This window comes from Schistocerca nitens, chromosome 8, assembly GCF_023898315.1.
Source record: "Schistocerca nitens isolate TAMUIC-IGC-003100 chromosome 8, iqSchNite1.1, whole genome shotgun sequence".
Taxonomy (NCBI): Eukaryota; Metazoa; Arthropoda; class Insecta; order Orthoptera; family Acrididae; genus Schistocerca; species Schistocerca nitens.
This window is the reverse complement of record NC_064621.1, coordinates 619,561,930-619,583,819: the sequence shown is the minus strand read 5'-3', so window position 1 is coordinate 619,583,819 and position 21,890 is coordinate 619,561,930. Positions and strand designations below refer to the sequence as shown.

Here is a 21,890-nt window from a genome sequence, read left to right as displayed (position 1 = left end):
GTGGATATACACTGTACTAGTGCCGACATTGTGCATGCTCTGTTGCCTGTGTCTATGTGCCTGTGGTTCTGTCAGTGTGATCATGTGATGTATCTGACCCCAGGAATGTGTCAATAAAGTTTCCCCTTCCTGGGACAATGAATTCACGGTGTTCTTATTTCAATTTCCAGGAGTGTATATAAGTTTGAGGTAATGGTCACTGGAGTGGAAACGAACGACTCGCAAGTTACAAGCGGCAATCATTCTGATACCTCTGACAGTGGTGTTGTTGTTGCTAAAAATGTAGGGTATGCAACTTTCAGATGTGGTAGTATGGACCAAGACAAGAGAAATGTCTGCTAAACATGAGCTCTAAAATGCATACCTGAGTGTGAAACACATATCCTCTACTGAACAAGCGCTTACAGCTGTTAAGGTATGCGTTTTACAGTCCATATTTACTAGACTTTTTTTCTTCCTTTGCTCCTTACTACCACCTCTGAAAGTTTCATGCCCTACAACTGTAGCAACAACAGCACTGGTATATGTATTCCACTGTCAGGGGTATCAGAACGGTTTTCTCTGGTAATTTTCTACTCGTTCGTTTGCGGTTAAGGGACCATGACATCAAATTGGTACATTTATCCCTCTCCATCATCCTTGAAAGTTTGTAACTTCAGCACAGACTCATCCTGGATATATACATACATTTACAGCAGCCGGAGCCTATATAACTCTGACACACTGTCGCAACGTTGGTTGACGTTGCCCGAGATGTACTGCTATGCAGAACGTAAGGTATCAAGTCTCCTTAAAAACCTCTACAACTGCGTAACATGAACTATGAAACGCCCCGTATAATTGGTCGTATAACCTACGAAACATTTTTCTCCTACGTACTTCGCCTACGTTACTTGAAAGTAAACGGTATTTATAGAAAAACGGGAATTGATAATGTTTAATTCTGGTTTTATTACAAAACTGTTCGTTCATAACGTGACACATAGGGATGTTGGAGTAAAAATTTAAATAAAAGCAATGCAGATTTATTACAAAGAGGTAGAAAAAATTAATTTCCCTCAGAAAAAGGTAAAATAAGAATACAAAACAGTAACATATCAAACATCGCTTCAATACTTCGTTGTATAAAATATCTTTCTGTTTTTCACAAACAGCCTTCGCATTATCAATAGTACAGGAAACTCTTCTCTTTGATTATGATGAATAAGGTTCTGTTGAGAACAAAATAACAGCAATAAGTATTAAGATTTTTTATGCTTGTGCATGTAAGCTGTACTGTGTCAAAAGTAATACTGCTTTGGTGAAAAAAAAGTGCAGAAATTCAAATTAGGATTACGAAGGAGTGGAAACTGAAGGATTTCTTAAGATGATATTTCGTAATATTGAAATTGACCTTGACAAAGATAAATTCCGACAACTGAGAGTATCCTTGTAGAGGGAGAAGATAAGATTAGAAAAACTTACCTGTTACATGTCAACATATTACGTCTTTAGATAAATGAAGAGTTACACGTGCGACAAATTTTTTTTGCTTATAAAACGCAGTTCAAATTTTTTTAAGTATATGAACTACATAATGAACTAACGCTGAATGATGTGCTGTTCTAATTATGTATCAAACAAACTAAGAAGAAAACGAGAAGTCCTCAGTTCCAGATTCTCTCTTGCACATTCATTTAAGTTTCTTTCCCTGACGATTCTGCGAATACTATCGATAATCCTACCATGCAATACATAATTTATGTACTGTGCCAAAATTACCAAACCATAGTTTTGGTAGAGAGCAGGTCAGGACATAGCGATTAGGTGGCGCAGACCATTTCACTGTCGTCAAACAAGGCTGAATAACGAAGAACGTTGTGGCAATCTCTGTTGTGTGAAGAACCGCTAATCGCACTGGACGCAGAGGCCTTAATGCTCGAATATGCGTGTATCTCAGTCGACGCGAAATTAAAATAAGTGATAATCAGTTACGGATAGCATTTCAGCATTCTGAACATTAAAAATCTCAACGCCACCGATATTCCCAACTGCACACACCCATTCAAAACGCCTGCCGAAACCAGACAGCAGAGAAACTGTTGAAAATTTGTCGTCCAGATGCAGATTACTTCGATAGCCTCTCTAACCAACAGCGCACGTAAACAAACTCAGTCGGGGGAAGTTTGACGTTCTATACCGTTAACAGTCCCTATTTAGGCTTAAGGCTGGCTCTTGGACACGAAGCCTAGGCTTCGCAATTTAATACTAAACACAACCATTTTAGAGTTCACTATCAGTGTGGTGACCGTTTGTGACTCAGACAACATCAAAACAAACGTATTAATAATTATCACTGTTTCCACCGCTGCTACTGCTTTGATCGCCACGAGTTTCCTACATAGTATTTAATCACATTTTTTAAAAAATATTATTTGCACAGTATCACAGTATACTATTTTGTTGTGATGCTAAAGGTGAATTGTATTTCGATGATTTATCGTAGCAAAACGGAAAGGTTTCTTATAAAACGTACAAAACTTCTGGATGATATACTACTGAATGCACCAACCTATTATCTGCTGCTCAACATTTTGCTGCTTTTTTCACTAATCTTTCTTGCATCTTTCCTATTATTTCAGCCACATAATATCATTTGCAATTAGACCTATAGGTATTTCCCTTATGGAACTGTAAGACTGAATGGGTAACCCTAGTGGGCACTGTTTAAATTATTGATTGTGTTGGCGTAACTTTAGTGTTTTAGCAACATTTATTTTTTAAAAGAAAAAACAGACATAAATTATGATAAAATGTTATTCATTAAATACCGTAAACAACTAACAGGTGGTTTAAGACTGCAATGGACTAGGATCCTGGTTGGCAGAAGTGAGTCACGTACTCTGTCCTTAAAAATGTGGATAACGCAATCAGAATCGATCTGTCGCTGAGCAGACCTTAACATCAATTCTACTGTAGTTTTTCTACATAGGTGCACCCGAGACCAAGTGGCGATTGAGATCTGCAGGCCCTGACAATGCCGGATCGGCAGTACATTACAATCTTTGCTTTGTGCAGCGATGTAGCTTGCAGCTTGCGGGATATGTGTGGTGGAGGTGAGACGTGGAGGCGGTACCTGTGAATCGATCGTGGCCACGAAATAAATGTAAAAATCTCACGATCTAGCAATCAGGCAGACGGATCGCAATTTACTCTCTACCAGAGCCCTGAAATCACAGCAGATTTCAGTGTGTGACACCCTCATTTGCTGGTTGTACCAAGGACCAATTTGGTTTACTTATGCGACAGAGTGCACAAGAATACGAAACATCAAGACTGTTGTGGTTGTTGTTGTTGTTGTTGTGGTCTTCAGTCCTGAGACTGGTTTGATGCAGCTCTCCATGCTACTCTATCCTGTGCAAGCTTCTTCATCTCCCAGTACCTACTGCAGCCTACATCCTTCTGAATCCGCTTAGTATATTCATCTATTGGTCTCCCTCTACGATTTTTACCCTCCGCGCTGCCCTCCAGTACTAAATTGGTGATCCCTTGATGCTTCAGAACATGTCCTACCACCCGATCCCTTCTTCTAGTCAAGTTGTGCCACAAACTCCTCCCCAATTCTATTCAACCCTCCTCATTGGTTATGTGATCTACCCATATAATCTTCAGCATTCTTCTGTAGCACCAAATTTCGCAAGCTTCTATTCTCTTCTTGTCCAAACTATTTATCGTCCATGTTTCACATCCATACATGGCTACACTCTATACAAATACTTTCAGAAACGACTTCCTGACACTTAAATCTATACTCGATGTTAACAAATTTCTCTTCTTCAGAAACGCTTTCCTTGCCATTGCCAGTCTACATTTCATATACTCTCTACTTCGACCATCATCAGTTATTTTCATAGCAAAACTCCTTTACTACTTCAAGTGTCTCATTTCCTAATCTAATTCCCTCAGCATCACCCGACTTACGAGTAATTCGACTACATTCCATTATCCTTCTTTTGCTTTTGTTGATGTTCATCCTATACCCTCCTTTCAAGACACTGTCCATTCCGTTCAACTGGTCTTCCAAGTCCTTTGCAGTTTCTGACAGAATTACAATGTCATCGGCGAACCACAAAGTTTTTATTTCTTCTCCATGGATTGTAATACCTACTCCGAACTTTTCTTTTGTTTCCTTTACTGCTTGCTCAATATACAGATTGAATAGCATCGGGGATAGGCTACAACCCTCACTCACTTCCCAACCAATGCTTCCCTTTCATGTCCCTCGACTGTTATAACTGCCATCTGGTTTCTGTACAAATTGTAAATAGCCTTTCGCTCCCTGCATTTTACCCCTGGCGTCTTCAGAATTTGAAAGAGAGTATTCCAGTCAACATTGTCAAAAGCTTTCTCTAAGTCTACAAATGCTATAAACGCAGGTTTGCCTTTCCTTAATCTTTCTTCTAAGATAAGTCGTAGGGTCAGCATTGCCTCACATGTTCCAACATTTCTACGGAATCCAAACTGATCTTCCCCGAGGTTGGCTTCTACCAGTTTTTCCATTCGTCTGTAAAGAATTCGCGTTCGTATTTTGCAGCTGTGGCTTATTAAACTGATAGTTCGGTAATTTTAACATCTGTCAACACCTTTCTTTGGATTAGAATTATTATATTCTTCTTGAAGTCTGAGGGAATTTCGCCTGTCTCAAACATCTTGCTCACCAGAAGGTAGAGTTTTGTGAGGACTGGCTCTCCAAAGGCTTTCATTAGCTCTAATTGGAAAGTTGTCCACTCCCGGGGCCTTGTATCGACTTAGGTCTTTCAGTGCTCTGTCACTCTTCACGCAGTACCATATCTTCCATTTCATCTTCATCTACATCCTCTTCCATTTCCATGATATTGTCCTCAAGAACATCGCCCCTGTATAGACCCTCTATATACTCCTTCCACCTTTCTGCTTTCCCTTCTTCGCTTAGAACTGGGTTTCCATCCGAGCTCTTGATATTCATGCAAGTGGTTCTCTTTTCCCAAAGGTCTCTTTAATTTTCCTGTAGGCAGTATATATCTTACCCCTCGTAAGATAAGCCTCTACATCCTTACATTTGTCCTCTAGCCATTCCTGCTTAGCCATTTTGCACTTCCTGTCGATATCATTTTGAGACGTTTGTATTCCTTTTTGCCTGCTTCACTTACTGCATTCTTGTATTTTCTCCTTTCATCAATTAAATTCAGTATCTCTTCTGTTACTCAAGGATTTCTTGACTTCAAGACTGATAAACCAAAAAAGAAGGCTGAGACGTTTGAAGTCACTCTGTCGGTACAGTAAGAACTTCACCGCAGGCTCCCCAGTCTAAAGTTCTCGCAAGTGAAGTCAGTCTCAGGACAGGCTACAGGGCAGCGTGAGCGTAGCGTCTGTGAGCCAAGAGGCTCCAAGCGCAAGTGGGCAGAGAGACTGCCGCCGGCCATCCTATATCGCTGTGGCGGATCTCCTGGTGGTGTGGCTCAGCGGGCGCGCAGCACAGGGTCCGCCAGATCGTGCGTGATCGCTGTCAGCGTCAGACAAAAACTTGGAAAACCATTCCCATAATGCCCATGGAGGCGTGTGTTATATGATACCACAAATTACTCTTATCTTTGTGGACTTTACACCAGATGTACATTGCTGACAGTAGATTAGTTCTGCAGACAACTTCAAATGCTAGTTCCCTAAATTTTCTGAATAGGTTTTGGAGAAGAGAATGAATGTTCGATCTGATAGATTTTGATGTGGAATGGGTTTGTGCGTTAGTTCACTTACTGTGTTTTTTACTTCCTGTGAACCAGATACTTGCTGAAATTATTTACAGAACACATTGGCCCATTTCTTTTTAAGATTATTTCATTGTCTGGATTTCAGTGTTTGTACCTATTTTATTCTTATATTCTTATTGTTAATTCTTAAAACCAGGCATTCTTCTGTGCATAAACAAATTCTAGCTATTCTTCTATTTTCTTCAGTAGTAAAGTTGTGTTACACGGAAAATATAACAGCACCGGCACAACTCCCAGCCACATCTAAATGTCTTGGCTCAAACGCATCTAAGAACTGAACCGCACGTGTCGCAGTACACGCCCTAAATTAGACCCTTGTGACCCTTTGGTTAACTTGTCTGTCTGATGGCAAGTTTGCGAAATGGAAAGTTAACATAACATATAATAACAGTAATAACAATATCGGGAACTAAATTAACGACCCATCAATGATGTAGGCCACGCAGTTGCGATTTGGTTAGAATAATGTTTATTCATGAAGCAAACGAATAGCGAAAGTGGTCGTATTTAGAGTTACTGTTACGCCCGAGCGCATAGTTCGATTATTCACAATCTCATCGCGAATTACAAGTCCGATACTCCACCTCGTTATTTACACGAAAAGTTGGAGTTCGTACCAGGCGCGTGGCTGCTGACCGCTCACAGAGTCTCGTAATACCACAAAACACGAAACTTTCTAAGTCGTTTCACTTCACAGTTACCCAAAGACCGACTGTCCACTTTCGCGTCTCAATCCGAAATGAACCCTTTGGTGTCTCCAGACGAACTGTACTCTTTGGTGTCTAGACCAGAACTATCCTCTGCCCGTGTCCGACTAGCACTTTCCCGCGCGCCGAACACCTTCGCTGAACTGACTAGCGCAGTTCCCTTTCCTGAATCCGTCCATCTGATTGGCTACAGCGTATTCTACAGTACTTTACATTTTAACATATCTAAATAATCAAAGCTTGACCACTTTCTCGTTCTAAATAAAGTAACAGTAATATCCATTACGTAACAAACGTAAAATTCTTTTACATTAAACCAATACAATTTCCTTCTTAACTTTGAATGTCACAGCCAATGTGCTTTCTGATAAATAAATACAGAACGAAAGTAACGTCTATACAATAAATATTCTGTTACCTAATGATTCAATAAGGTGTCATGCTGTCATCGTTTAATGAGTTTTGTGTGGAGGAAATCGTGATCTGATGTTTAACTGAAAATACTGATAATTGAAATCTACTTTATCTTTTAAACAAATAAAGTTACAGAGTTGATATTTACAACGTTTGTCATGTTAATGATGCGCTTCAATACGAAATGCCGGTCGTTAAGATCGGCCAAGGCGTTCAGATTTTAGCATTCAAGTCTTTGTTACAAAACTTGTTAATTCCTCTTTAACAGTAAATCGTAAAATATTATAGATATGATCAGTATTCAAGTTTTATTGACATTACCATGAAAATTTATGGGGGATGGCAGATCAAATTTAGTGTGGCTTCATTCCCTGCATTACTGCAGAAATAAATAGTTTTCATAAATGTTTCCTTTATGGCCGACCTTAGGTCCGCCATATTTACCACTGCTACGTCTCCTTGGTCACAAAAGCCTTCTACTCGGTATCCTTATGACGTAGGTTCTCGTCTGTCTCCCCCGCACGTTACACCGCTTTGGCCTCAATAGACAATAGACTCCTGTGAGTTTCCCCATCTCGTGGTGAATCTGCGACCTTTGTGGCACGTGGTCCTGGACGACAGGGTTCGTTTGACAATTTCTGTAGGCTGACTCTTTCCGGCATATATTTAAATGAGAGCGCAATACTCGTTAACTCACAAGTGGTCTACTTTTTTAACATTTCCACTATTATTTTTTCCTTTATCCCTACTATTCGATTTAGAATTTATCTCTATCTTTACATTTTCAGCAGAAAGTTCAATGTCTAAGTTATTAAAAGCACTGATCCTATACTGAAACCATGCTGCTTTTAAAACACCCTCATTTGGATTACTAACATCAAACTGTTTAACATAATCTCCTTTAAGAACTAGTATAGATCTTATTTGCTTATTTGTGACTAAGTTATTATTTACACCAAACACTGTCCTTTTAGATTCTTCACTACCATCACTGGCAGGAGCGTGCAAAGTATGAATGCCATTATCACATTTTCATTGACTTGGCACTAGGTTTCACCTCACGGGTTTCACTCGTATTCTCTCTATTTGCCGACCTACTATTGCCATAATATCTTTAACACCTTCGTGCGCAACTTTCATTAGTTCCTCAAACTTTCCCTTAGCATCCCTGTAAAATGGTTCTGTTTTGTTGTTAGTAACCTTATAACGTGCTCATGCCCTCTTATTTATTGGAACCAACAATTTGTTAGTTACTACGAAAGCAAAGAGAGCTTCGCTGCAAGTTTAAACGCAGCCAAAACCTCTCAGACAAACAGAATTTAAACGATGTCAAAGTTAGCGTAAGGAGGGCTATGCGTGAAGCGTTCAGTGAATTCGAAAGTAAAATTCTATGTACCGACTGGACAGAAAATCCTAGGAAGTTCTGGTCTTACGTTAAATCAGTAAGTCGATCGAAACAGCATATCCAGACACTCTGGGATGATGATGGCATTGAAACAGAGGATGACACGCGTAAAGTTGAAATACTAAACACCTTTTTCCAAAGCTATTTCACAGAGGAAGACCGCACTGCAGTTTATTCTCTAAATCCTCACACGAACGAAAAGATGAGTGACATCGAAATAAGTGTGCAAGGAATAGAAAAGCAACTGAAATCACTCAACAGAGGAAAGTCCACTGGACCTGACAGGATACCAATTCGATTCTACACAGAATACGCGAAAGAACACGCCCCCTTCTAACAGCAGTGTACCGCAAATCTCTAGAGTAACGGAAGCTTCCAAATGATTAGAAAAGAGCACAGGTAGTCCCAGTCTTCAATAACTGTCGTCGAGCAGATGCGCAAAGCTATAGGCCTATATCTCTGACATCGATCTGTTGTAGAATTTTAGAGCATGTTTTTTGTTCCCGTATCATGTCATTTCTGGAAACCCAGAATCTACTCTGTAGGAATCAGCATGGATTCCGGAAACAGCGATCGTGTGAGACCCAACTCGCTTTATTTGTTCATGAGACCCAGAGAATATTAGATACAGGCTCCCAGGTAGATGCCATTTTCCTTGATGTCCGGAAGGCGTTCGATACATTTCCACACTGTCACCTGATAAACAAAGTAAGAGCCTACGGAATATCTGACCAGCTGTGTGGCTGGATTGAAGAGTTCTTAGCAAACAGAACACAGCATGTTGTTCTCAATGGAGAGACGTCTACAGACGTTAAAGTAACCTCTGGCGTACCACAGGGGAGTGTTATGGGACCATTCCTTTTCACAATATATATAAATGACCTAGTAGATAGTGTCGGAAGTTGCATGCGGCTTTTCGCTGATGATGCTGTAGTATACAGAGAAGTTGCAGCATTAGAAAATTGCAGCGAAATGCAGGAAGATCTGCAGCGGATTGGCATTTGGTGTAGGAAGTGGCAACTGACCCTCATCATAGACAAATGTAATGTATTGCGAATACATAGAAAGAAGGATCCTTTATTGTATGATTATATGATAGCGGAACAAACACTGGTATCACTTACGTCTGTAAAATATCAGAGAGTATGCGTACGGAACGATTTGAATGATCATAGAAAATTAATTGTTGGTAAGGCGGGTGCCAGGTTGAGATTCATTGAGAGAGTCCTTAGAAAATGTAGTCCATCAACAAAGGAGTTGGCTTACAAAACACTCGTTCGGTCTATACTTGAGTATTGCTCATCAGTGTAGGATCCGTACCAGGTCGGGTTGACAGAGGAGATAGAAAAGATCCAAAGAAGAGCGGCGCGTTTCATCACAGGGCTATTTGGTAAGCGTGATAGCGTTACGGAGATGTTTAGCAAACTCAAGTGGCAGACTCCTCAAGACAGGCAGTATGCATCGCGGTGTAGCTTGCTGTCCAGGTTTCCAGAGGGTGCGCTTCTGGATGAGGTATCGAATATATTGCTTCCCCCTACTTATACCTCCCGAGGAGATCACGAATGTAAAATTAGAGAGATTCGAGCGAGCACGGAGGCTTTACGGCAGTCGTTCTTCCCGCGAACCATACGCAAGTGAAACAGGAAAGGGAGGTGATGACTGTGGAACGTAGTGTGCCCTCGGCCACACATCGTTGGGTGGCTTGAGGAGTATAAATGTGGATGTAGACGTAGATTTTTCTTGTTTATTCTACTTTTGTCTTTTTTTCCCTTTGAGACCCTTTTTCCTGTTCATCTTGACATTTATTACTTCCTTCCCATCTTCATAGATAGCATTTTATACAAGGCAAATATTTCCACTGTATTCATATAAGTTTCCATAATACGTCTTTCTATGAGACTGTTACCGTTCCTGACATCTACTTCTAGTTCATCAATTTTATCATTAATAGTATCTATCCTTTACCTCACTAGACCTGTATCTACAAGGGGTATCATTTTTTTCCGCCTCCGATCTGTCCTAAGACTAAAATCGCAGTGAAAAGCCTCTGAAGCTTTGTGCAGGTATTTAAGGTAGTGTGTCGAATGCGCCTGTCTACCACGTGTCATGTGAGCACATTAAAATGCCTAGAAAATAGTGTCTTGGTTCAAATGGCTCTGAGCACTATGGGACTCAACTTCTGAGGTCATTAGTCCCCTAGAACTTAGAACTAGTTAAACCTAACTAACCTAAGGACATCACATACATCCATGCCCGAGGCAGGATTCGAACCTGCGACCGTAGCAGTCGCGCGGTTCCGGACTGAGCGCCTAGAACCGCTAGACCACCGCGGCCGGCGAAAATAGTGTCTCCCGCCGAGTGTAGATCCTACTGTGAGACTTCGCTTGACTTGATGCAGCCAACATAACGTAGCTGTTATGTGTTACCTTCTTCATGACAGCTCTTGACCCCAACTGTAGGGTAACGAGGACGCTCCTTCAGCGTTTTAGACAGGAAGTGTTTGATCAGCCACCAAATAGTCCGGACTTATCTCTCTCTGATTTAAATCCCTCTGTTGACACAATCTGCTGGCTATGAGGAGAGAATTTTGCAAAGTCTACAGCTGCAGGCCACCGTGAGATATTGCGGGAAATCGCAGGTGGCCGCCTTCATTACTGAAAAATTGTTATTCCAATAATCTACCCTAGTATTTAACCACTTGTATGAATATCAAGAGCTCAGATGGAAACCGAGTTAGAAGCAAAGAAGGGACAGCAGAAAGGTGGAAGGAGTGTATAGTGGGTCTATACAAGGGCGATGAACTTGAGGACAATATTATGGGAATGGAAGACGATGTAGATGAATATGAAATGGGAGATACGATAGTGCGTGAAGAGTTTGACAGAGCACAGAAAGACCTGAGTCGAAACAAGGCCCCGGGAGTAGACAACATTCCAACTGAACTACTGACGGCCTTGGGAGTGCCGTCCGCAGCTCGTGGTCGTGCGGTAGCGTTCTCGCTTCCCGCGCCGGAGTTCCCGGGTTCGATTCCCGGCGGGGTCACGGATTTTCTCTGCCTCGTGATGACTGGGTGTTGTGTGATGTCCTTAGGTTAGATAGGTTTAAGTAGTTCTAAGTTCTAGGGGACTGATAACCATAGATGTTAAGTCCCATAGTGCTTAGAGCCATTTGAACCATTTGAACCTTGGGAGTGCCAGTCCTGACAAAACTATACCATCTGGTGAGCAAGATGTTTGAGACAGGCGAAATTCCCTCAGACTTCAAGAAGAATATAATAATTCCAATACCAAAGAAAGCAGGTGTTGACAGATGTGAAAATTACCGAACTATCAGTTTAGTAACTCACAGCTACAAAATACTAACACGAATTCTTTCCAGAGGAATGAAAAAACTGGTAGAAGCCGACCTCGGCGAAGATCAGTTCGGATTCCGTAGAAATATTGGAACACGGGAGGCAATCCTGACCTTAGAAGAAAGATTAAGGAAAGGCAAACCTACATTTCTAGCATCTGTAGGCTTCGAGAAAGCTTTTGACAACGTTGACTGGAATACTCTCTTTCAAATTCTGAAGGTGGCAGGGGTAAAATACAGGGAGCGAAAGGCTATTTACAATTTGTACAGAAACCAGATGGCAGTTATAAGAGTCGGGGGACATGAAAGGGAAGCAGTGGTTGGGAAGGGAGTAAGACAGGGTTGTAGCCTCTCCCTGATGTTATTCAATCTGTATATTGAGCAAGCAGTAAAGGAAACAAAAGGAAAATTCGGAGTAGGTATTAAAATCCATGGAGAAGAAATAAAAAATTTGAGGTTCGCCGATAACATTGTAATTCTATCAGAGACAGCAAAGGTCTAGGAAGGGCAGTTGAACGGGATGGACAGTGTCTTGAAAGGTGGATATAAGATGAACATCAACAAAAGCAAAACGAGGATAGTGGAATGTAGTCGAATTAAATCGGGTGATGCTGAGGGAGTTCGATTAGGAAATGAGACACTTAAAGTAGTAAAGGAGTTTTGCTATTTGGGGAGAAAAATAACTGATGATGGTCGAAGTAGACAGTATATGAAATGTAGACTGGCAATGGCAAGGAAAGCGTTTCTGAAGAAGAGAAATTTGTTAACATCGAGTATAGATTTAAGTGTCAGGGAGTCGTTTCTGAAAGTATTTGTATAGACTGTAGCCATGTATGGAAGTGAAACATGGACGATAAGTAGTTTGGACAAGAAGAGAGTAGAAGCTTTCGAAATGTGGTGCTACAGAAGAATGCTGAAAATTAGATGGGTAGATCACATAACTAATGATGAAGTATTGAATATAATTGGGGAGAAGAGGAGTTGGTGCACAACTTGACAAAAAGAAGGGACCGGTTAGTAGGACATGTTCTGAGGCATCGAGGGATCACAAATTTAGTACTGGAGGGCAGCGTGGAGGGTAAAAATTGTAGAGGGAGACCAAGAGATGAATACACTAACCAGATTCAGAAGGTTGTAGGTTGCAGTAAATACTGGGAGATGAAGGAGCTTGCACAGGATAGGGTAGCATGGAGAGCTGCATCAAACCAGTCTCAGGACCGAAGACCACAACAACAACAACAGTATTTAACTGCTAACAGTAAGACCCATTTTACGACCAAGATGCATCTTGAAGAACTATGAGGAAGCTTTTGCCTTCCTCTACGTATGGATCGTCAAAGAAGATATTTTCTCATGGCTTGCGTACCTCTGCCCTCTCCAGTGGCTCACTACGGCGCCATATGTACTACTCGTCACCAAGGCCTACATGAGATCTAGTTTCTCGGTCGGTGCAATTATTCTCTGCGGCCCTGCTTAAAGCAGAAAAATACTTCTGGTAGCTTCAGTATCCCAATGGAATGTAAAATTTAAAAAAATAAAAAGCCATCCAGAGCAAGAGGAACCTGACATGGTGCAAAATTTTCCATATCGCTAGTTGGCGAACACTCGGGTACTCTCCTACGCTCAACTGACCAAGTTAAGTTGCCATTGTTAATGTCGCCGAAAATGTCTGAAAACTATTCGGAACAGAGGGTGAAATGTACACTCCTGGAAATTGAAATAAGAACACCGTGAATTCATTGTCCCAGGAAGGGGAAACTTTATTGACACATTCCTGGGGTCAGATACATCACATGATCACACTGACAGAACCACAGGCACATAGACACAGGCAACAGAGCATGCACAATGTCGGCACTAGTACAGTGTATATCCACCTTTCGCAGCAATGCAGGCTGCTATTCTCCCATGGAGACGATCGTAGAGATGCTGGATGTAGTCCTGTGGAACGGCTTGCCATGCCATTTCCACCTGGCGCCTCAGTTGGACCAGCGTTCGTGCTGGACGTGCAGACCGCGTGAGACGACGCTTCATCCAGTCCCAAACATGCTCAATGGGGGACAGATCCGGAGATCTTGCTGGCCAGGGTAGTTGACTTACACCTTCTAGAGCACGTTGGGTGGCACGGGATACATGCGGACGTGCATTGTCCTGTTGGAACAGCAAGTTCCCTTGCCGGTCTAGGAATGGTAGAACGGTGCGTTCGATGACGGTTTGGATGTACCGTGCACTATTCAGTGTCCCCTCGACGATCACCAGTGGTGTACGGCCAGTGTAGGAGATCACTCCCCACACCATGATGCCGGGTGTTGGCCCTGTGTGCCTCGGTCGTATGCAGTCCTGATTGTGGCGCTCACCTGCACGGCGACAAACACGCATACGACCATCATTGGCACCAAGGCAGAATCGACTCTCATCGCTGAAGACGACACGTCTCCATTCGTCCCTCCATTCACGCCTGTCGCGACACCACTGGAGGCGGGCTGCACGATGTTGGGGCGTGAGCGGAAGACGGCCTAACGGTGTGCGGGACCGTAGCCCAGCTTCATGGAGACGGTTGCGAATGGTCCTCGCCGATACCCCAGGAGCAACAGTGTCCCTAATTTGCTGGGAAGTGGCGGTGCGGTCCCCTACGGCACTGCGTAGGATCCTACGGTCTTGGCGCGCATCCGTGCGTCGCTGCGGTCCGGTCCCAGGTCGACGGGCACGTGCACCTTCCGCCGACCACTGGCGACAACATCGATGTACTGTGGAGACCTCACGCCCCACGTGTTGAGCAATTCGGCGGTACGTCCACCCGGCCTCCCGCATGCCCACTATACGCCCTCGCTCAATGTCCGTCAACTGCACATACGGTTCACGTCCACGCTGTCGGGGCATGCTACCAGTGTTAAAGACTGCGATGGAGCTCCGTATGCCACGGCAAACTGGCTGACACTGACGGCGGCGGTGCACAAATGCTGCGCAGCTAGCGCCGTTCGACGGCCAACACCGCGGTTCCTGGTGTGTCCGCTGTGCCGTGCGTGTGATCATTGCTTGTACAGCCCTCTCGCAGTGTCCGGAGCAAGTATGGTGGGTCTGACACACCGGTGTCAATGTGTTCTTTTTTCCATTTCCAGGAGTGTAGTATACTGGTCAGTCAACGAGATGCGAGCCGTACTTTCTTCAGCTCGATATGGTACCCTTGTGGACTCTCTCCTTTGTTCAACTGAGGCGACCTTAATATATGAGATTGGTTTTGCACAGTGTTATTCTGGGTATGTTTAATTTTGTGTCCAGTTGGGAAGCTATCTTATTTTTTCTTATACTTATTTTATTAATGGCGGCGCACTCAGTTATTTGGACCCGATCAGAAGAGTGAAAAGAGCAGCGTCTGTACCAGATAACAAGTTACCTACTATAAAGCCTGCTTGTTGTCCATATAAGGAACTATACTTAACGGCGGTACTAATTAACGAAAGTCACAACATGTCAACACAGTTTATTTATCTTTGAAAAAGTATATGGTCTCTACTCAATCTCACACAGTCTTACACCATTCATTCTGTATAGTAACAACGAAAGATCGCCATGCAAATTACGTTCAGAAGGATTTTATTGACTCTTTAAGCTCCTCGGTAAGTTTCATGACTCTTCCGGTATTTGTGTATGTCTATGGTCATCTTTACTATACAGGGTGTTACAAAAAGGTACGGCCAAACTTTCAGGAAACATTCCTCACACACAAATAAAGAAAAGATTTTATGTAGACATGTATCCGGAAACGCTTAATTTCCATGTTAGATCTCATTTTTCTTCCACCTACGCTCAATGGAGCACGTTATCATGATTTCATACGGAATACTCTACCTGTGCTGCTAGAACATGCACCTTTACAAGTACGACACAACATGTGGTTCATGCACGATGGAGCTCCTGCACATTTCAGACGAGGTATTCTTACGCTTCTCAACAACAGATTCGGTGACCGATGGATTGGTAGAGGCGGACCAATCCCATGGCCTCCACACTCTCCTGACCTCAACCCTCTTGACTTTCATTTATGGGGGCATTTGAAAGCTCTTGTCTACGCAACCCCGGTACCAAAAGTAGAGACCCTTCGTGCTCGTATTTTGGACGGCTGTGATACAATACGCCATTCTCCAGGGCTGCATCAGCGCATCAGGGATTCCATGCGACGGAGGGTGGATGCATGTATCCTCTCTAACGGAGGACATTTTGAACATTTACTGTAACAAAGTGTTTGAGGTCACGCTGGTACGTTCTGTTTCTGTGTGTTTCCATTCCATGATTAATGTGATTTGAAGAGAAGTAATAAAATGAGCTCTAACATGGTAAGTAAGCGTTTCCGGACACATGTCCACATAACATCCTTTCTTTATTTGTGTGTGAGGAATGTTTCCTGAAAGTTTGGCTGTACCTTTTTGTAACATCCTGTATTCAAATTATCATGTGTCACCAATAGGTGGTCACGTATAACTTTACTCTCTCTTTTGCTGCTTATAGCTTTCGATGCTTCACTTACCTTATAAATTCACAAAATTTCAGCTGTGTCTGCAAAATCATATCCTCTACACATGATTGTTTCCATTGTTTCAATAGAACGAATATTTTCTTAACGATATTAGACTTTCCTGCCTGTGAGCCACACCCCGACCATTACCTTCGGCCACTCATAACCCATTGAAGTGATTCTCCATCGTCTCTCAAGCGAGCGAAGTCTAATAGGCTATTCCTAAACCGTTGGTGCGACACTGCCCCGTCTCTAACGTTCTAGGTTGCCAACGATGTGTTACTCAGTGCAAGTACGTGGTTGTTATCGATCAGTAGTAAAGATATGTATAGTGGTACATTTAGATAAGGTGATTACATGCAAAGTTCTTTGTTGACAAATGTTAAACAGAAAGTATGCACGGGGAAATTTTTTGCCGCATGTAGACAATATTCAAGGAACAGCGCTTGGAAGCCCATGCTCGGGAATACTTCTTCACCATGCATAACTTGCGAAATATTTACGTGACGTCATCCACAGGTGGCATGGTCCAGCGCTTCCTCTACGACGGGGTGCCGTTCCTGCAGCGCTTCAAGGACAACTTCACAGACAACTCCGTCTCCGACTTCTTCCTCGAGCTGGTCCGCCAGACGGTGGACGAGCGGCTGGAGAAGAACATCAAGAGGAACGACTTTCTCGACCTGCTCATCCAGCTGAAGCAGAAGGGACACCTGGAGGGCGACGCCCACGCTTTAGTGCAGAACGAGGAATCGATTGGTAAGCACTGTGAAACTTTGCTTAGTAGCGATTTATAACTCAATAAGTTTATCTGTAGAGAGCTATTAACAATGTGAAAAGTTGGAGAAGTGCCAACTATTCAATTCACCATTCTGGCGGGTCCCCTAACGCTTGTCAAAAATGGTTAAAATGGCTCTGAGCACTATGAGACTTAACATCTTAGGTCATCAGTCCCATAGAACTTAGAAATACTTAAACCTGACTATCCTAAGGACATCACACACGTCCATGCACGAGGCAGGATTCGAACCTGCGACCGTAGCAGTCCCACGGTTCCGGACTGCAGCGCCTAGAACCGCACGGCCACATCGACCGGCTAACGCTTGTCATTTATATATTTATGATCCAGTACGTGTAGGTACACGGAAAAGATTGAAGAAGAAATAAAATAATGAATCGTCCTTGGCAAATCCACAATGATTAAACGTACTAAGATATGGCAGAATAGAGCAATATCCAGAACACTGAAGATGAACCTGATGGAACCATTGGTGTTCGTTATGCTCTTGCATGACTGCGAGAGGTCGCCCGTGGATGCTGCTACCAAGAGCAGAAATGATACCTCTAGTGTCGCCCAGAGATCGCGGTGTCATACCACAGTAGGCAACACAAATCGATACCAGAGACATTAGCGAGAGCTCGCTGGAGTCCGCGACGGTGTATGGGAGGCGCTTCTGACGACCACACCTTCCCTTTCAGCACTGCAGGGCCCTTAAACTGAGGTAAACATTGCGTCGAGCTAGCAAGGGCTGCAACCAGTTCGAAACGTCTGCTACGACAGTGAACATCATTGAGTACGACAGTGACAATTAAACGGTTCCTGTGAAATGTGCTTCATAAATTTTACATTTTTTGCTGCAAGAGAACAGTTTGTCAATCTGAATGTCAAATCATGCTTTGCTAGTTCATAACAGTTGCAAATTATCCGGTACACATGCAGCAAAATACTGTGTCAAAGCCAATCATTTATGTAATAAATTGCACTAATACTTCCTGCGATCTAGTGTGATGAGGATTCTCCCAGACCAATGAAAGAGCCCACAGCTGTGGCCAGACGACAATAGTTTCACCTGGTCACAACAATCCCGTCAGGATGTGGCTTTGGCGGAATGTTTTACGCATACCATGGATAGAAAGAAGAATCAATGTCTCCATTAAAGGAAGCATCACAACATGAATGATGAAATTAGGTCATGACACTCAGCCATGTGTAAACTGACTAATGACGACGGTGACGATGAAGATGATGATGTGGAAGCTCAATGATGTGATGGCCTCCAGTTATATTCTACAACTCATAATGTGTAACACTTATATTAATAAATAGATTCGTATGTAGTGAGTCATACACACACACACACACACACACACGCACACGCACACACACACACACACACACACACACACACACACACACACACACACACACACACACACACAAGCGCGCGCGCGTACTCACACATTCACATGTTTTAAAATCAAATGATTACATTCTTAGATTCAACCATTAAAAATTTAAGTTACTTATATTGTAGTTTGCCCAGGTGCTAAATAGTTGAATATATTTTATACATATGGAGAAAATACTTGTTTCTATAACTGGATAAGAACATCTTGTGCCCAAAACTTGAAGCGCTGGTTGTCACATGTGAAAGACGTTATTCCCCGTTTCACTTAAACCTAAATGCGTAACTAAATGGCTCTGAGCACTATGGGACTCAACTGCTGTGGTCATCAGTCCCCTAGAACTTAGAACTACTTAAACCTAACATAAGGACATCACACACATCCATGCCCGAGGCAGGATTCGAACCTGCGACCGTAGCAGTCGCACGGTTCCGGACTGCGCGCCTAGAACCGCGAGACCACCGCGGCCGGCTAAATGCGTAACTAATTTGACTCTGGTACTAATGACCAGAAAAATCTCTTTTCTTTTAGAGTATTTTGACAAGAACGAACAACAAGGCGATCTGACTTGTGTTAGAGAAATATTTGGGGCTAAGCAAACTCCCCCCTGCAATGGAATATACGGTGTGTAACAGATGTTTCTGTTGGTGTCTGAAGAAGGAGTACCAAACCACATTGCATTAGCATTTATGTCATTAGACTACCAGTAATTATAGTTATTAAGAGTCATATATTTTTACATTGATTAGCACCTCAAAGTACATGTTGCAAGAGATGGGCATTAATGTTACTTTTGCCATGGGCAACTGGTTGGATGAAGAAGTGTGGACCCAAAACGGTCAGCCTGTACCGACAGGTGAGGTCCACGTAGTGTTCCAGTCAGACTCTGCAAAAAAACATCAAGCTGTAAAGTTTGGACGTGTATATGAAGACTGTTCAACACAGAAGTACAACAACTAACACACTAACGTGTGTACATACAGAAGTACCACATATAAAATATCTGCACTTTTACCCACTACATGCTGTAGAAGTGTGCTGTCACTGCACAGTCAGATGTAACATGAGTTAAAGTAATGCAAAATATTCTATTGTTCTAACACTATTAGTTTAGTGTAAGTTGTAGTGTTTCTCCTATCTGAGAGTGAAGGATAACTTTTGAACCAACCTGTTTCCATGAGAGGTTCCACGCCCTCTTTTGCATGTCTCCTCTCATTTTCGTCAGTTTTATTAATGTTCTATGTCATTGCACTGTAATAACAGACCGAATAAGTTTATTGTAATGAGAGTATGTGTACTGAGAGCTCAAAAAATACTTTTCACTCGATTACTAAACATGTCGTTTTACTTCTGTGGGTGGCCTGGGCGAGGCGAGCACCGTAGGACGCGTCACGCTGCGTTTCCGGTTGGGAGCTGCACTTCCCTGAGTTCTGATGGGTTCGTACAATAGGCTTAAGCGCCTGGTGGAACGACTGACGTCGGTCGAGTTTCGGCTATTGTATGCAGGGCGAAACGACCAGCGAGACGTCTGAGTGTCGCCGCAGTTTATGTGTTTACCATTCCGGCGCGTCCAGGACGAAGATTCCTGGCACCGACTGACTGCAGTGTCCTCATGATTGTGAGAATACTTGTGGACTGTGCCCTGCTGGGTGCGACTGTCTGGCACCGGATGGCCGGTCAAATGTCAAGGTCAGTGCCCTCAGCTGAATAGCAGAGGCAAGTTACATCGCTGGTTGTTCTGGGTACTGGTTTCTCAGGATCTATGCAACCATATTGCGTGAAAATGTAATCACATGTCAGTTCTAGTGTAGTGGACTGTTAAGGCAGCCAGTCCACAGTGAAGTAGCCGAAAGGGCACGCGTCAACTCACGCCGTCTGGCGTTAAGTCTGGAACAGGATTCGTAATGAATGTGATAAAGAAAAGAACGTAGCTACTAGAACACTTAACTTTTATATTGTCCTTTGGTATACAGCATTCTGGATGATACAAGTGAGACTCTATCTTGAGGTACATGCAACGTTACAAATGGTTAATGGCGCCTTGCTAGGTCGTAGCCATTAACTTAGCTGAAGGCTATTCTAACTGTCTCTCGGCAAATGAGAGAAAGGCTTCGTCAGTGTAGTCGCTAGCAACGTCGTCGTACAACTGGGGCGAGTGCCAGTCCGTCTCTCGAGACCTGCCATGTGGTGGCGCTCGGTCTGCGATCACACAGTGGCGGCACGGGGGTCCGACATGTACTAATGGACCGCGGCCGATTTAAGCTACCACCTAGCAAGTGTGGTGTCTGGCGGTGACACCACATCTAGTATAATACTCGTATATTTTTCCAATGAATACCCGTTTATGATCTGCATTTCTTCTTGGTGTAGCAATTTTAATGGCCAGTAGTTTAGAATCCAGTGTACTGACGTCTATAGTACGCCGTTTATAATGACAGTAGTGTAAAAATTAAATCGTGGTAGTATTTTGGATTGATCTTCGTAAATGATACTTGAAAACAATGTTTAGCATTTCCGCTTCTGTACTGGTGTCACCAATTTCAGTTCCTTTGGTACCTATGAGTCTGCAAACTACCTTACGTAGTCTTTACGCGTCACCACAATTGCTTTGGTTTTTGCGAGACATCTTTCAGTAATATTTTGCTAGACAGTCAGCTAGAGCTTCACGCATAATTCCTGTGACAGCCAAACGTGTATTCTTTGGCGCCTCTTGATCTAGAGTTCGCGAATCCACTCTGCTCAAGTTGTCCAGGCGAGACATGAACGGCCGGCCGCGGTGGCCGTGCGGTTCTGGCGCTGCAGTCCGGAACCGCGAGGCTGCTACGGTCGGAGGTTCGAATCCTGCCTCGGGCATGGGTGTGTGTGATGTCCTTAGGTTAGTTAGGTTTAAGTAGTTCTAAGTTCTAGGGGACTTATGACCTAAGATGTTGAGTCCCATAGTGCTCAGAGCCATTTTTGAGACATAGACGGCGTTTTCCTGTTTGCAGAAATCACGCACGAGCTGATGACGGCGCAGTGCTTCGTGTTCTTCGCGGCGGGCTTCGAGACGTCGTCGACGACGATGAGTTTCTGCCTGCACGAGCTGGCGCTGCACCATGACGTCCAGGAGCGGGTCCGGGCTGAGGTGGACGCGGTCGTGCGCAAGCACGGCGGCGCCGTCACCTACGACGCCATCCAGGACATGACCTACCTCGACCAGGTCGTGGCGGGTGCGTCTCCACTCACGCAATACGCAGACGCTATCAAGTTTCTTCTCTTTTTATATGGCGCATAACATCACATCTAAGGAAATGACCTTAACAGAACTTGGCGGTTCAATTGCAGAGACCTTCAAAACTCACGACATCTCGTAGCTAAACAAAGGACGCAGACCATTCTTACAAGGGGAGGCCGCCAATTGTGAAATTCAGATTCCATTCATACTGCGCATAATAAAAGCTCAAGGCCAGAGGTGTAATGTGGCAAAGCACCAAGATGGACTTCTCAGCCGTTGTCGAGAAAATCGACAGTTAAAAGAAACCGTTGCGGTG

General features: G+C 43.4%; 1 protein-coding gene across 1 annotated transcript in view; it reads left to right on the top strand.

Moving 5' to 3' along the window:
* LOC126199134 (cytochrome P450 6a2-like) overlaps positions 1-21,890 on the top strand; it is a 259,881-nt gene that overhangs the window by 205,191 nt on the left and 32,800 nt on the right. The window contains exons 4-5 of the mRNA XM_049935889.1: positions 16,696-16,932; positions 21,348-21,569. Coding sequence (XP_049791846.1) covers positions 16,696-16,932; positions 21,348-21,569 — 459 coding nt within the window. The remainder of the gene's footprint in view (positions 1-16,695; positions 16,933-21,347; positions 21,570-21,890) is intronic.